Below are 14,590 nucleotides of genomic sequence, written 5' to 3' on the forward strand. Positions count from 1 at the left end.
GACTTTTAGCCTACTTTACTGTAAGGAAATAAATTTCTCTTTGTTAAGGCCATTCACTTGTGGTATTTCTGTTGTAGCAGCACTAGATGACTAAGACAGATGGCGAGACTTCCTCTCACATACTTTGGACATGTATCGGGAGGAATCAGTCCCTGGAGAAGGACATCATCCTTGGTAGAGGGTCAGAGAAAAAGAGGAAGACCCTCAACGAGATTAATTGACACATTGGCTGCAACAATGGGCTCAAGCAGAATAACGATTGTGAGGATGGCTCAGGACAGGGCAGTGTTTTGTTCTGTTGTACACAGGGTCGCTATGAGTCGGAACTGACTAGATGGCATCTAACAACAACAACACAGACGGAAAAGAATATGAGGAAATACACTGAAATGTCCACAGTGGTTTGTAGTATTGTGGATCATTTTGTTTGGATATTTTTCTTATTTTCTAAAATGTCCATAATGATCACATATTGATAATCAGGAATATGATCATCAGGTTTCTGATATGAATATGGTGGCAGCCTAGTTCTAATATTCTCATTTTTCTTATTGGAAACTATAGGGAATAAAATGGAGAACTAAAAAATTTCCCCAAACTCCATTTTCAGTGAAACTAGGATAAAAAGGAGACCTAGAAAGTCCCAAATATGTGAGAGTATTGACAAAAGCAGTTAAGATCAGCAGGAAGTAGTGTTTCAACTTTGTTGATATAGCTCTGGGGTAAATAAAGATTACTAGGTATGTCTAAAATGGAACAACCCTATGGAGGCCAATGTGATAATATCTATTAGATCCTACAGAGACGTTCTACAGATAACCCTGCACAAGTTCAAAACAATTTATGCACAAGGCTGTTTATTATTGCATTGTTTGTAAAAAGCAAAGGACTCCAAACAATCCAAGTGTACCTAAATAGGGAACATCTCACAATGGGATGCTATGCAGCTGTGGAAAAGAATGAGGAAGCTCTCTAAATATTGAAATGAAAAGATGTCTAAGATACATTGTTAAATTAAAAAAAGGCAAGGTACAAAATAGTGTAGATAGTATGCCATCATTTGTTTAAAAGGGGGGGACAAAAAGAATATATTCCTTCTGCTTACATCTGCATACACCCTGAGAGGATACAATAATAGATGTGATCACCTCTTGCAGGGATTGTCTGTATATGTGAAATAATGTGAGCAAGGGCAAAGACGGGAGTGAGCGAGACGTTTTACTATATATATATTTTATTGTTTAGATTTTTGAACCACATGAAAGTCTAATCCCCATAAAATTTTACAGTAATATTATAATCAGAAGAGATCCCTGGAGGCACAGTGGTTAAAAAGCGCTCAACTGCTAACCGAAAGGTCGGTGGTTCGAGTCCTCCAGCCACTCTCCAGGAGAAAGGTGTGGCAGTCTGTTTCTGTAAAGATTTACAGCCTCGGAAACCCTACAGGCAGTTCTACTCTGCCCTTTAGGTCGCTATGAGTTAGAATCGACTCGACAGCAGTGGGTTTTATTATAATCAGAAATGGTTCTGTTTAAATTTGACGATCTAAGTCACTTTTGGCATCTCTATTGAGTTCCCTTAACACTGCAGAGATGAATTTACAAGTCCAGCAGTTTGGTACTTTCCAGTGACGTCCTGTTTTTGCATCCCTCATATGCAGCTGTGACAAAGATCCTCAGACCACCGTCATTGAAAATGGCCGAAGCCAGCAGGGTCGGTTTTCATTTGAAGTATTCCGATTTGTGAAACACAAGAATCAGAAAATGTCTACTGTTTTCCTGCACTGTGTTACGAAGCTCTGCAGAGCCGAGGACTGCCCCTTCCTCATGCCAGTATGTTTTTGCAACTTTATTTTAAATTGTAGAATTGATGTAATCTGAAGGGTTATCAAATGTCAGCAATCAATTTCTATATAGAAAGTAGATATGCATCGGGTCAAAGAATTTGAAATAGGATTTACTCATTCATCCAGTAAACATCTATTGTATGCCTACTTTATGCCAAGCATTTTCCTGGGGATACAGGGCTGAAGCACATGTGAATTCTGAATTAATTTAGCTTAGACTTTAGGAGCATGAGATAGTCATAGAAGAAAACAAGATAAAAAAATTATGGTGCAAAGACATACATCTATATGGAGATTATATATGTATATGTGTGTGTGTGTGTGTGTATATATATATATATATACATCTCCATTGTGAGAGAATTAGAAGGAGAGCTTGGGAGGATTGGTAGAAGGGATTAACCTTGAATTGTAACTTTGAAGATGGCTGAATCCCAAAGGGACAAAATTAAGGGTATGAGGGATACTCTATGTCAAAGTCACAGACACATAAAACAGGGTGATGAGGGAACTTCCAGTCCTTCAGTGAGGCTGGAACATAGCAGGGGATGATGGGAAGATCTGAAGAGGGTTCCAGGCTGGTGCTAGAAAGGTAGGTTGGGGCCAGATGATCCAGGAATTCCTCAGAGTCTCTTTGTGTTAAAAGCTATGAAAGATGTGGGTCTCAATTGCAGACCAAAACCAAAAACCGAACTTGTTGCCCTTGAGTCAATTCCAACTCATAGTGACCCCATATGTTACAGAGTAGAACTGCTTCATAGGGTTTCCTAGCTGGACCTTAGCAGAAGCAGATCGTCAGGCCTTTCTTCCATAGGTGGTTTTGAACCACCAACTTTTAGGTGAGCAGCCCGTCACAAACCATTTGTACCACCTAGGGACATCCAACTCATACAGCCAACATTAAAAGATAGATCCATTTAATAGTAAAAAAAACAAATTCTATTTCTGACAGGCCCCTTTGGGGTCACATCAATATTAAGTCGAGAAAAATACAAGCATGGTTTGTAAAACTGAAAATAGCTTTAATATGTTTATATGTAGTCTTGATTCATGCACAAATGGGGAGCTATCTCTTCACATTCATTGACTACTTTGATCTTAAGCAGCTATACAGATTGGGTTAAACAGAGAATCCATACATATTACTTTGGCTCTGTGCTGACTAACATTTCAGGGAAGGATTTATTAAAGGCTTGAGAGAAATAAAAGTAGAAAAGTTTGATAAACACAGCTGTTTTTCAGGAGAGCCATTGAGCTATGTAAATCAACCAGGCAAAGCACAATTACAGCAGGAGGAAATAAGAAACAGCCCAAGCCAGGATAAGAAACACAGTAGCAGTTACATGCAAAGTAATTAAATAAAAGCACAGAAGGAAACGAATAAAGTTAAACGTGGTACCTCTTCCAAAAGAATCTGCTTTCCAAATGGCCATAAAGAAAACAATTTTGTGCCTATGTGGAATTTCATTTGTTTTCATTAACACCTCAGATTTGCAGCCACAGAGAAAGGAGAGATGCAGGGCGGAGGACAACTTGGAGCCCTCAGAGCACTTCTGGAAACGCAGTCCTCTCCGCTGGTCCCATCATTACTCGGAGTGGTAGGGGTGCTTCTCCTTTTGTGTGTAGTAATAGACATTTCCAAGATGGCTTGCTACTTGGCTTCTAACAAGAACTCAAAGCCGTTCTTAAACAACACTAATTAACTGAGACAAGATAAGCTGCTAAGCAACTTTAATTTCACAATAGTTTCCTATTTACTCAACTTTCACACAAAGAGCAATAGTCTCTTCTTATTCACATACCCCTTCTCTCTCTCTCTCACACACACACACACACACACACACATGCACGCACACACACACACACACATACCAGCAAAGGATATATTTCATTTCACCCTCGGATCCAATCTTCGCCCTTCCTTGCCCCTGTAAACTGACCTATGTCTATCAACCAACTCCCTTGCTGTCTAGTTTCTTGTTGGTTTTGGTCAATGGGTGACTGTCAGAAGATGGGAAGGCACAGAAGAGTGAAATTTACACAACTGATGCCAGACAGCTCTCCATAGAACTCCTCTCTTTGGGTTCTGGAAACCTCCCCTTAGCCCTTAGTTCAGGCAACTTAAACTTTTTCTTGTGAGTTCTCTACATCTTTGTAAATAGCCCTTTTATTAACCAAACCACTTGCCATTGTGTCTTTTCCACGTCATGATGACTCCATGTGTGTCGGAGTAGAACTGTGCTCCACAGGGTTTTCAATGGCTAATTTAATGGTTAATTTTGTACGTGGATCACCAGGCCTTTCTTCTGAGGAGACTCTGGGTAGACTCAAACCTCCAACCCTTTGGTAATAGCTGAGCATGCTAACCATTTGCACCACCCAGGGACTCCCCTTTATTAAACCCTCCTTAAATTGCTCAGATTAAGTACCATTTGTTTTCTCCCAAGACCCTGAATGCGACACACTGCCATGTAGTGCACTCATTCAGTATGCTTGTAAATTTATATGATCTAGTGGACACAGCTGTTTATACACACATGCTCTTGTGTATACAAATACTTTTTATTAATGTTCACACACACACACACACACACATATACACTCCAAAAGTGTGTTGCTTCAATTCAGTGTGAACCCAGAGACCTCCAGAGCCAGTTGGAAAAAGCAGACACGTTATTCAGTGTAAACAGCACTGAAGCTGAAGTCAGGAAACTGGTTCAGCTCTCAGCTTTCGTCCTAACACCACGTGCCTTGGGATTTTACTTTACTTTTCCGGGTAAACGTTTCTTCAGTTTTTAAATGATAGATTTAAAAACATAGCTGGAAGATTATAACTCTGCAGTTCTAAATGTGTTTTTAAAAATGCAGAATTTATGTTTGGATTATATTCTAATAGTATTTTTTTCTATTTTATAATAACAGCAAGGCTGTTATTATTTTTCAGTTAGATTGTCTTTATCTTTTTCCCCATACCTCCCATTCCATTTAAAAAAAAAAATCCAAACCCATTGCCGTCGAGTTGATTCTGACTCACAGCGACTGGATAGGACGGAGTAGAACTGCCCCATAGGGTTTCCAAGGCTTTGTGGAAGCAGACTGTGTCTTTCTGCCTGGGAGCAGCTGGTGGCTTCAAACCGCTGACCTTTTGATTAGCAGCTGAGCGCTTTAACAACTGTACCACCAAGGCTCCTTTCCCATTCCATAGTGAAAAGAAACTTTTGCCCACAATAGGTGAATAATTAAGCAGAAAATATTTTTGGACTGAAAAAAATCCAGACGATTGCTTTTAATCATAAAAACAAACTAACAAACCTTTTAAATAATGCACAAATGGATTAAATATGAAATTTCAAACTTAGTCCATCCTCCCTGGAGATTTAGTTCATGCTTTGAATGGTTTGAAAGTGACTGGTTTGTGGTTTGTGAAAGACCCAATACTTAGGTCGTTCTATCAGAAACAGCTCATAGGATTATACTGGATGAAAACTCAGCTCTTGTTGCCAATGATTAGGAGTGTTTTGGGTGGGCACAGCAAAAATGTTTTGATTTCTATGGAGCATATCTATAGTCAGTTGGCTGTAAGAAAGTACCTTGAGCAACATATCTCTGCCCGTCTTGAGTAGTTGGCTTTCCCTCCTTAATAACTTCCTTACTTTCTTTTCACCTAGGCCAAAGCAAATTTAAATATTAGAAATTGTAAATAATTTGCTACAGTAAATAATTTAAAAAATTACTAAGAACTCCAGATCCCAGTCAAGATTACCAAGTAGAAGTTTTTAATTCTACCATTACTAGACAGCTGTCCAGGTTCATAGGTTTCACCTATACCATGTTCAGTGGCCCAGAATATCCATGCTATAACCTTGAAGAGCTAATGCAATGTCTCTGACATCATGCCTGCATTTCTTCCTTTCCAATTTTTGACCTGTTTCTACCTCAAGGATGACACCTTATTCCTCAGTATACTGAGCTTGTGCTTTGGTTAGCTCAGCCTCTCAAGAAGCAAAACCCTCAACGGCTCATGTTCAAACCTTCCAGATACCCTTCATTTCTCTGTCTCTCTCTCTCTCTTTGGGTTTATGATTATTTTTTTAAATAATTTTTGATAGTAGCAGTAGGAAGGCCTTCACTTTTTGGTAATCATAGTGGCCTCGCTGCTTGTTGGGGGCTGTCTATTGATTCCGATTCATAGTGACCCCATGTGACACAGTAGAACTAGAACTGCCCCATAAGGTTTCTGGGCTGTAATCTTTATGGAGGTAGATTGCCAGGTCTTTCTTCCACAGGGCTGCTAAGTGGGTTTGAACTTCCAACCTTTTGATTAGCAGCTGAGTGCTTCACTATTGCCTCACCAGCACTCCTTCCTCACTGTTTAGAGGCCCATATATAACAATCTTACATTATAATACTATTTCGTCCATGCCAAAAATTGTTTTAAATCCCACATAAACACAGCATGTCACATAGCATATTAAAAATGTCAATTAAAACACAGGAACATTTGCTCTCAGTGTTCATGAAAGTAACTTCTATACCCACAGGTCAAAAGAAAAAAAAGAATTATTTTTCTTCAGAAGGCTGACCTGGACTTGGATCTTTGCTTCTTTATCCTCGTGCACAAACCACAACAATAATATAAAAACAGAAACAAAATAAAACCAGCAGTTACAACAAACATAAATATTACAATATCACAGCCTTTCCTGAAGTATGATTCTTGGAACAATAATCCCTCAAAATGCTCTTCAGAAAGTTTCCAGGAATCAAATATGATAAGGAAATACTTCCCATACATAGTTATATTAAAGGCAGCCCTGAGAAATCTTGCAGTTTTTAATAAAAGGCAGTTTCTTTTTCAAACGTAGAGTTTCCTAATATTTGACTGCAGCAGAACTATTTTGCTGTATAAACCAAATCCAAATACATTGATTCCGACTCGTAGTGACCCTATAGGATAGAGTAGAACTGCCCCATAGAGTTTCCAAGGCTGTAATCTTTATGGAAGCAGACTGCCACATCTTTCTCACACTGGAACTGCTGGTGGGTTCGAATTCCTGACCTTTTGGTTAGCAGCTGAGCACTTAACCACTGTGCCACAAGGGCTTCTTTTTTTTTTGCTGTATAATACTTATTAATATCCTGTGTTTTCCACAGAATGCACACTCACTTTTTTTATCTAGCAATATGGCATTTACCTCTGTTTTACAGATGAGGACACAGCCTTAGAGAGGCCCAGTGACTGGCTAGAGGCCGTGCAGTAGACGAAGGTGGAGCTGTACAGTGTGATGGTTAAGCATGCTGACTCTGGAGTGGTCTTCTGGGTTCAAATCCCCAAAATGCCACTTACTATTTGTATGACTTTGGGCAACTTACAGAACTTTTCCATACCTCAGTTCCTTGTCCTGTGAAATGATAATAATAATAGCTCCAACATCTACACGTTACTATTAGGGTTAAACCAGATGATCCATAGAGTACTTGCAATAGCTCCTGACCATTGAAAGCACTTAATTAATATTGGCCATTAATACTATAATTACTTTAACCCAGGCCTTCTCACTTCTAGTGGAGAGCCTAGAGTAAAAGAACTACTTTAATACTAAGTTGAACCATTTGAAACTGCCAATATATAATCAGCTATGACCTATGAAATAGGCAAGTTCATATGGTCCAATCTGATACAATATGAGGATTCCCAGAACTCAATTAGTCATATCCTTCCACAGCCAAATCCCACGTAAGCTTATTGTCCAAAATGATGACCGAGGCTACACTCTTGTCTTAGTTTCACTTTGTTTTTACTTTAGCTCAGCTAGACTTTATCTCTCCAGGTCTTTATGGCTAATTTTATAGACACCAGTCCAATTTCAGGCTTGATTTGCTCTCTTCAGAGCTCTCTGATACTTGGAACCTTTGCTCTGTTTGCTCGTTGAACCACCTCTTTCCACTAGACATCTGACTGATGTCACATCCAATAAGTCGTTCAACCTAGAAACATATGCTTTTGTTTTTTGTTGTTGTTGGTTTGTGTGTGTGTGTGTGCATGTGTGTGTTTTAAATGAAATCAAATCCATTGTGTATATTTTCCCTCAACATTCTTAATCCTTTTTTTGTTGATTTGGGGACAATTTTCACATCCCAAAATCCAAAATCCTGAAAATTCCTAAAGGATTCTTAATTAAAACTCCCAAACGCTAAAACTACTTAAAACTACTCATCATGGGGTGCAATTCTGGAAATTTAAATTTGCAAACACTGAAAAAGCAATAGCACCTACTTGTTCTGTTTATGTAAATTCCTATGGAGAAAACCAAGCCAAATCAGTATCATTGAGCTTTGTAAATAGTTTGTAATTCATTATACATATTTATTTGGCCCCTGCAGAGACAGGCACTCCATTAGCGGAACTGGGATAAAATAAACAACAGGCCATGGTCTTTGCCCTCAGAGCTTAGAGTCCAGAAGTAGAGATAGACTATTCATAAACAGCACAATGCACAGGGAAAGTAAAAAGTCTGGAGGTTCTTAACTTGAAATATCTGGTCCATTTTACCATATACGTAGTTAAGGATATTTTTTAATAGTTTGCTTGTGCTAAGAAAGGAAAAATATTCTTTCTGTATATACATTTTCAGTAATGTTGGTAATTATTTTCTATTTATTCCAAATACTTATATGAGAGGAAAGCAGAGATTGAAAATTTATCTGCCATATCTGGCTTTCAAACAGCTGTGATATTGCTGCTATTGCCTTCCTCCCATGGACCCTTAGCTAGCCATATACATTTTTGGAGAGCCCACTGTCATGAGCTGAATTGATAACTAAGACACCCACCAAGTATAGTATTCCAATCTGTTCTTCCTCTAATTCCAGAAGACTTCATTTGCTTCTTCTAGCACATTATGTGTATGTTAAAAGCAAGTGGTGTGAGGGAAATACAGAAGTGTGTGATGACAAATACCTGGAAAATGTCTACCTCCCTTTTCTAGGCTAGACAGTGCTTTGATTTTTTTTTTTTAATTGCAATTGTTGTAGTGAAACATCTTTCATCAAAGCCTTCTGCAACAAAGATATTTTTACTGTGACATATTAAAAAACAAAAATGAGACATTGGCTGCAGGCACTCAGGCTATAAACAGACCAAAATCCAAATAAGTACAATCTATAAGTGCTTTTTACACAATTTTGACAGGTGCCGATTCATTATGAGTAAGCATCTTTCAACATGCCCTTTACACTCACTGGAACACGTACCTATGAGTAAATTACTTACAGACTTTAATTGGTTAAAGTAAAGACAAGGACCTAAGTTCATGATTGGGTGATCTTTTACGGTTTTTCTTTTCTAAACAATTTGGTTTCTTGACTCAAGGGTCCTGGATCTGTCATACGATGGTTGTTTTATGTTTGTTATGTAGACTACGTGTGATATTGGGTAAATCTTTAAATCACTCCTTAGGATAAATTGTTATTTAGTTTTGGTACACATGTCCACAGTCCGTTGAACTGGTGAGAGTACTCCATCCTACCCCTTTGGTGTAGTTTCTTATTGTTTGAAGTCCTATAGATTCTGACAATCAAGTTGGCCTTTTGTGGGTATGGCCTGCTGTGGTTAATTTAACCCTTTATCACAATGGTATGAAAATGGCAGGATACTACAAACAGCAACCAGATAAACTGTTTCTCTCTACCTTTATCCTTCATCAAATAGAATTCCAAATAATATTCAAATATTACTTACTTTGAATATTACCCAAAGGGAGGATACTTCCTCTTTTTCAGAGTCCTGCACCTGGAGCTGGTATGACTCATTTGATATTTTCCATACTTGGACAGGGTTGTTTTGTCCCCTACAAAGAAGGCTTTTTTTTTTTTGGTGGTGGTGGTGGTGGTGGTGGTGACTGATCTCTTTGATTATTCTCAGGATGCAGAAAATAGTGGGGGCATCCAGTCATAGTATTTTTTTCCTTATGACTTTCTGTTCTGTTTTTTTAATAGAAGCATTTTTTTAAAGTGAGTAAGTATTCTTTCTAAACAAAGAGTCACTTTTAAAAAGAAATTTTAGAGCACTACACATTCTTCTCCCATGTTCCAGTGAGGCAGTCTGTCTTGGAAAAGAACACAGATCTTTTGGATGAGTTGGTCACAGTCCATTCATCTCATCTGTTTTTCCATGAGAAGGAAGTTTCTTTGTAAAGTGGTGGTGATTGGGGGTTAGGGCATTCCTAAGGATGTTCCATAATAATAACTTGTGTTATTTTTCTTTTTGTCCTATAGTAATGCACTGCACCATTCTAAGTAATTCTTTGAATGAGTGTGTGATTAATTTTGGGCATTATATTTCAGGGTCAGATAACAGACAGAACCAGCATTTCTGCCAAGATACATATATCTGGAAAAAATTGACATCAGGTGTTTTATAAATATCTCACTAGGTTCTCCCATCAATTGTTTCCAATATTAATAATGAATTTTCATAGATGGAGATATTATTCACTTCTGTAATCAAAAACATTTTCTATACTTGGGCAGTTTATATTCTTTTAGAAAAAGGACTCTGGAACTAAGTTTTGATTTAAGCATATGTTTACAGTATCAGGGATGTTGTGACAATTGGAAATTTCTTCATCTGTAAAATGGGGGTAGCAATAATATCCAAACATATGGCTATTATGAGGATTAAATGTGATAATATATGAAAGAACACTTTATAAACTGTTTTATACACACATTAATTATAAAAATATTTATATTCCAGAGCCAACTACTCAACTGTACATATTTTATGGTTCAACAGCCAACAATATTCACACTCACATATTAACACATAGATATAAAAATACAAAATCCACTAGTTGTACAAACCAAAGGATTAATAGCTACATGCTTACAAAATGGGCAACAAAATTTGGGAAACCAAATGAATGTGTTCATTGCATCCATTTTTATGTTGCTGGGAAAATGTGAAAAATCAACAGCTTTAATCTTTTCCTTAACAGATATAAATAAAATTGCAACTCATGCTTATGAGTCATGTTTTCCTTTCATTTAGTTATTAAGTGTGAATTCATCTTCCTGGAACTTAAAATGATGTTTTTGTAGACTAGGATGGGCAAATTGGCAACACTTAGAGTGGCACTAAATAATGAATATTTCTCTGTAATAAAATAACAAATGGCATGTTATAGGACCATAAAAAATGTAATAGCTGTTAACAATTACTGCCCCCACTAACCTGACTGGAGAGATAGTGATGAAACAAAGTTGGCAAGAAAGAATACAGTACAGTATATTTTGAGATTATATTTGTATGCCTGGGACAACAGCAGGGTGATGAAACCTAGGACATGCAGAACAGTAAATGGGAAATCAGTATAGTGTAAGAGGACTTTCATTATTGCCTTCCCTGTGAACATTGCAGGCCTTTGAACTGATTTTTCCAAGTTCAGTCATGGCCAAGGAAGCAAAACCAGAACAGACTTTAATTTTTAAAATTTGGGTGAACTGGAACAGGAAAAATTATGGGTCAAAGTCCTGCTAGAAACCTAATCTCCCTCTCAGAAAACAAGGGCAGTGTACATGTTGCATAGCAACCAGATCTCTTGCCCTTGGATTTTGAGCAGAGTTGGAAACAGCAGTGCCCCCCTCAAAGATGGTGGTTGACCAGCACTGCTTTGTGAAAATTCAGGTCTGTTTCAGTTTTGCTTCGCTGGCTATGACTGAACTGGTTTGAACTGGTTTGAAGCCCTGGGACATTGTGGGTGGAATGGTGGGAGGATATAGATAAAATGTAATTATAGAGTTAGAATAAACAAAGATAAATATTTGGAGAAACAATGTCACTTTTCTTTTTCTGCTTTTTCCCCCAGAAGAGACTCCAACCAACAATTCACAGCTTGGTAAGATAATTAACATAATGTTAAAATAAAAATATGATGTTCTCTTCATTTTAAGTATATTTTGAGGATCAGTTATAAAACTAATCAAGTATATGCAATGAGCCCTGGTATTACACGTTTGGTATATTTTAAATAATAGTTTACTGACAATTTTTTAATTCACATGTGGTCTATTGATCAATTTTATAGCATTCTACAGATGATTTTTTTTTTTTTAACTATCCATGAGATACCAGGGCTCTAAAAGCAATCCTTTTGGTGTTCGGTTGAATTGCAGTCAAGTAGATTGCACCATAACACATTGTCATGATTTATTTTATAAGATATTGATGGCAGATATTTTGCAGGTATAAACTGAAATAAAGTGAGAGATTTGGTATTGGACCTTTGCCACTCTTGTGTGTTTCATCACTTGCAGGTTCTCCAAGTGAACCTCCTTTCCAGCTGAACTCCATCACCAGTGCACTGATATCAGGCATGGTCATCCTGGGAGTCATGAGCTTTTCTCTGCTCCTTTGTTCACTGGCCCTTCTACACAGGAAGGAACCCACCAGTTTGGTGTTGAATGGCATCAGAAACCCAGTCTTCGAATGACTATTATAGGTCCTTGCTCTCAGAAGAAGCCTTCACTGACTATATGTGTGTGGCTCAGTCAGTGTTCCATCTGAACTGAGTGCCAGCCAGCACTTGTTATGTGTAGGCTTGTTAGATGTAATAGTGTAGCTCATTAGCATGATGATAGTGAAAGAATTTTGATAGTACTGCTCTTGTCATTTGTGTATGTGGTCAGCCCTATTTGTATGGCAACAGATGGGTATACTAACAATCAGTAAAAAGTATTCAGGACTTAGATCTTACAGGATCAGTCATATTTCTTTTTATGTGAATTTTCTTTTGATTATTGATTATGGAGATAAAAGATGGGGTTAGAAAAAAATTGTTGCATTTTTTTCCCCAAGAAGCCCAATGTGATGGCATTTAGATTTACATATGTAGTCCTAAAATAAAAGTTGCTTTTGTTTAATCCCAGCTAATTCCAGCTTGGGGATTTGTTTTAATTCGATTGGCCAATTTGGACACCTGAGATTTAATTACTCATTCTATGACCTGTGTTTTTTGGCTGATGTCCATGTCTGATGATATTCATTTTAAAAGAAACTCTTGGGATATGTATTTTAACCTGGAACATCCATTTGAGTAGCAAATAGCAGAGATAGTTGTTAACTTCCAAAGGATATTAAAACCAAAAAGAAACCAAACCCATTGCCTTCGAGTCAATTCCAACTCATATAGACCCTATAAGACACAGTAGAACTGCCCCACAAGGTTTCCAAGGAACGGCTGGTGAATTCGAGCTGCCGACCTTTTGGTTAGCAGCCAAGCTCTTAACCACCATGCCCAAGTGAACCCTAAATCATTATTCATTTGGATAAAATGGCTGTGATCAGTTTTCTCCTTCTGGTTCATGTGAAAATATCAACACATGTTAACTCTCCTCCCAGGTAAACAATTCAGTTACTATCACAGCTGTGCTTCCAGCAGTGAGGCGACTTTGCAAAGATTATTCTTAATTCAACAATCAGTACATGGAAAACAAATTGTGATTGTGGGAGGAGGACATTGTCACCACCATGTAAGCATAATGTTCCTGTGTGGGTTTCTAACAACTTCTTGTCTCCTTTTTCCCCTAGAACAAAGAGGAAACTTAAGGTGTCATAATTGCTATATAATAGTGTTTTCCTCTAATAGTAAACTTCAAGAAGCTTTTGATCCTTTATCAGTTTTGCAGAAACAAAACAAAACAAGCCAAGTTTTAATTAGTCCATGTTCTTAAAAACACACACACACAAACCCCCAAACTTTCCCTGTGTTCAAGCCAAGCCATATACACAATTGAAGACATAAAACAATTCAGTGACAAACACCTAAACTCAGCATGTACAGTGACTTGAAGTGCCACATTAACTATAAAAGTTGCCACAGAAATGAATTTCTATTCAACATTTGTGACCCATTATAAAGGACTAAATTTACTCCACCACATGCAAATCACTATACAACTTTAGATTTGTTTCAAATGAAGTATTTACACTCTGAATTTAATAATTAATCATCAAATCAAAAAAGCTTTTCTTCAATTTGCCTGAATATTTCAGGAGAAAGTGTTCAGATTATGAGGATTATTGCCTTTGCCTACTATTTCAAGGTATAGACACAGCCAAACTGAAATGAGAACTGGAATTCACTGGATAAATTTCTTTAATATAGAAAAAGTGTAAATCACTTAGGGAGTCAGTTTACTCTTTCCTCTGTTATTCAAAAATGACTTTGAAGAGACCATTCTGAACTTTATCTGCTTTAAAAATTTACTTTCTAACTAAAACAGAAAAAATCCTACAGAAAAAAAAAAATGAAACGTGCTACTTATGTTATGTTATATGTACATGGATAATATTAAAATATTCTGGTAAATCTATTTCAGATATTTTGAATGAATTGCCATTGATCCAAGGATTAAGTCAGAACTTAATTCATACCATTGAAGCCAGTTTGATTTTTATGCTTTTGGGATATACTTCACTTTATGAGTAAGGGCATATTTTACAAGCAACTTAGGTTTCATATTATTTTTTGCCTCCCTTTCATCATAATGGGAGAACCAGAACTATCATGAGACAAACCAGGTTTATTTTATGTAGCTTTGTTCTTTGAAACCTGCAATTACACATAGTATTTAGTTATGCTGAATATTCCAGTTACTATAGTGTGAAAACCTTACAAAATATGTGCAAATGTTCCTTCAGTTTTAATACCTCAAACTGTTTTTTGCACTTCAGGGGTAAGG

The 14,590-nt window shown here is 37.3% G+C and overlaps 1 protein-coding gene across 1 annotated transcript in view; it reads left to right on the top strand.

The window, feature by feature from the left end:
- The window catches only part of ZPLD1 (zona pellucida like domain containing 1), a 50,825-nt gene extending 36,681 nt beyond the window's left edge, over window positions 1-14,144 (top strand). The window contains exons 7-10 of the mRNA XM_023732880.1: window positions 1,661-1,832; window positions 3,336-3,444; window positions 11,716-11,745; window positions 12,164-14,144. Coding sequence (XP_023588648.1) covers window positions 1,661-1,832; window positions 3,336-3,444; window positions 11,716-11,745; window positions 12,164-12,339 — 487 coding nt within the window. The 3' untranslated portion in view covers window positions 12,340-14,144. The remainder of the gene's footprint in view (window positions 1-1,660; window positions 1,833-3,335; window positions 3,445-11,715; window positions 11,746-12,163) is intronic.
- The last annotated feature ends 446 nt before the right edge of the window (window positions 14,145-14,590 follow it).

This window comes from Trichechus manatus, unplaced genomic scaffold, assembly GCF_000243295.1.
Source record: "Trichechus manatus latirostris isolate Lorelei unplaced genomic scaffold, TriManLat1.0 scaffold00055, whole genome shotgun sequence".
In the NCBI taxonomy this organism is placed as follows: domain Eukaryota; kingdom Metazoa; phylum Chordata; class Mammalia; order Sirenia; family Trichechidae; genus Trichechus; species Trichechus manatus.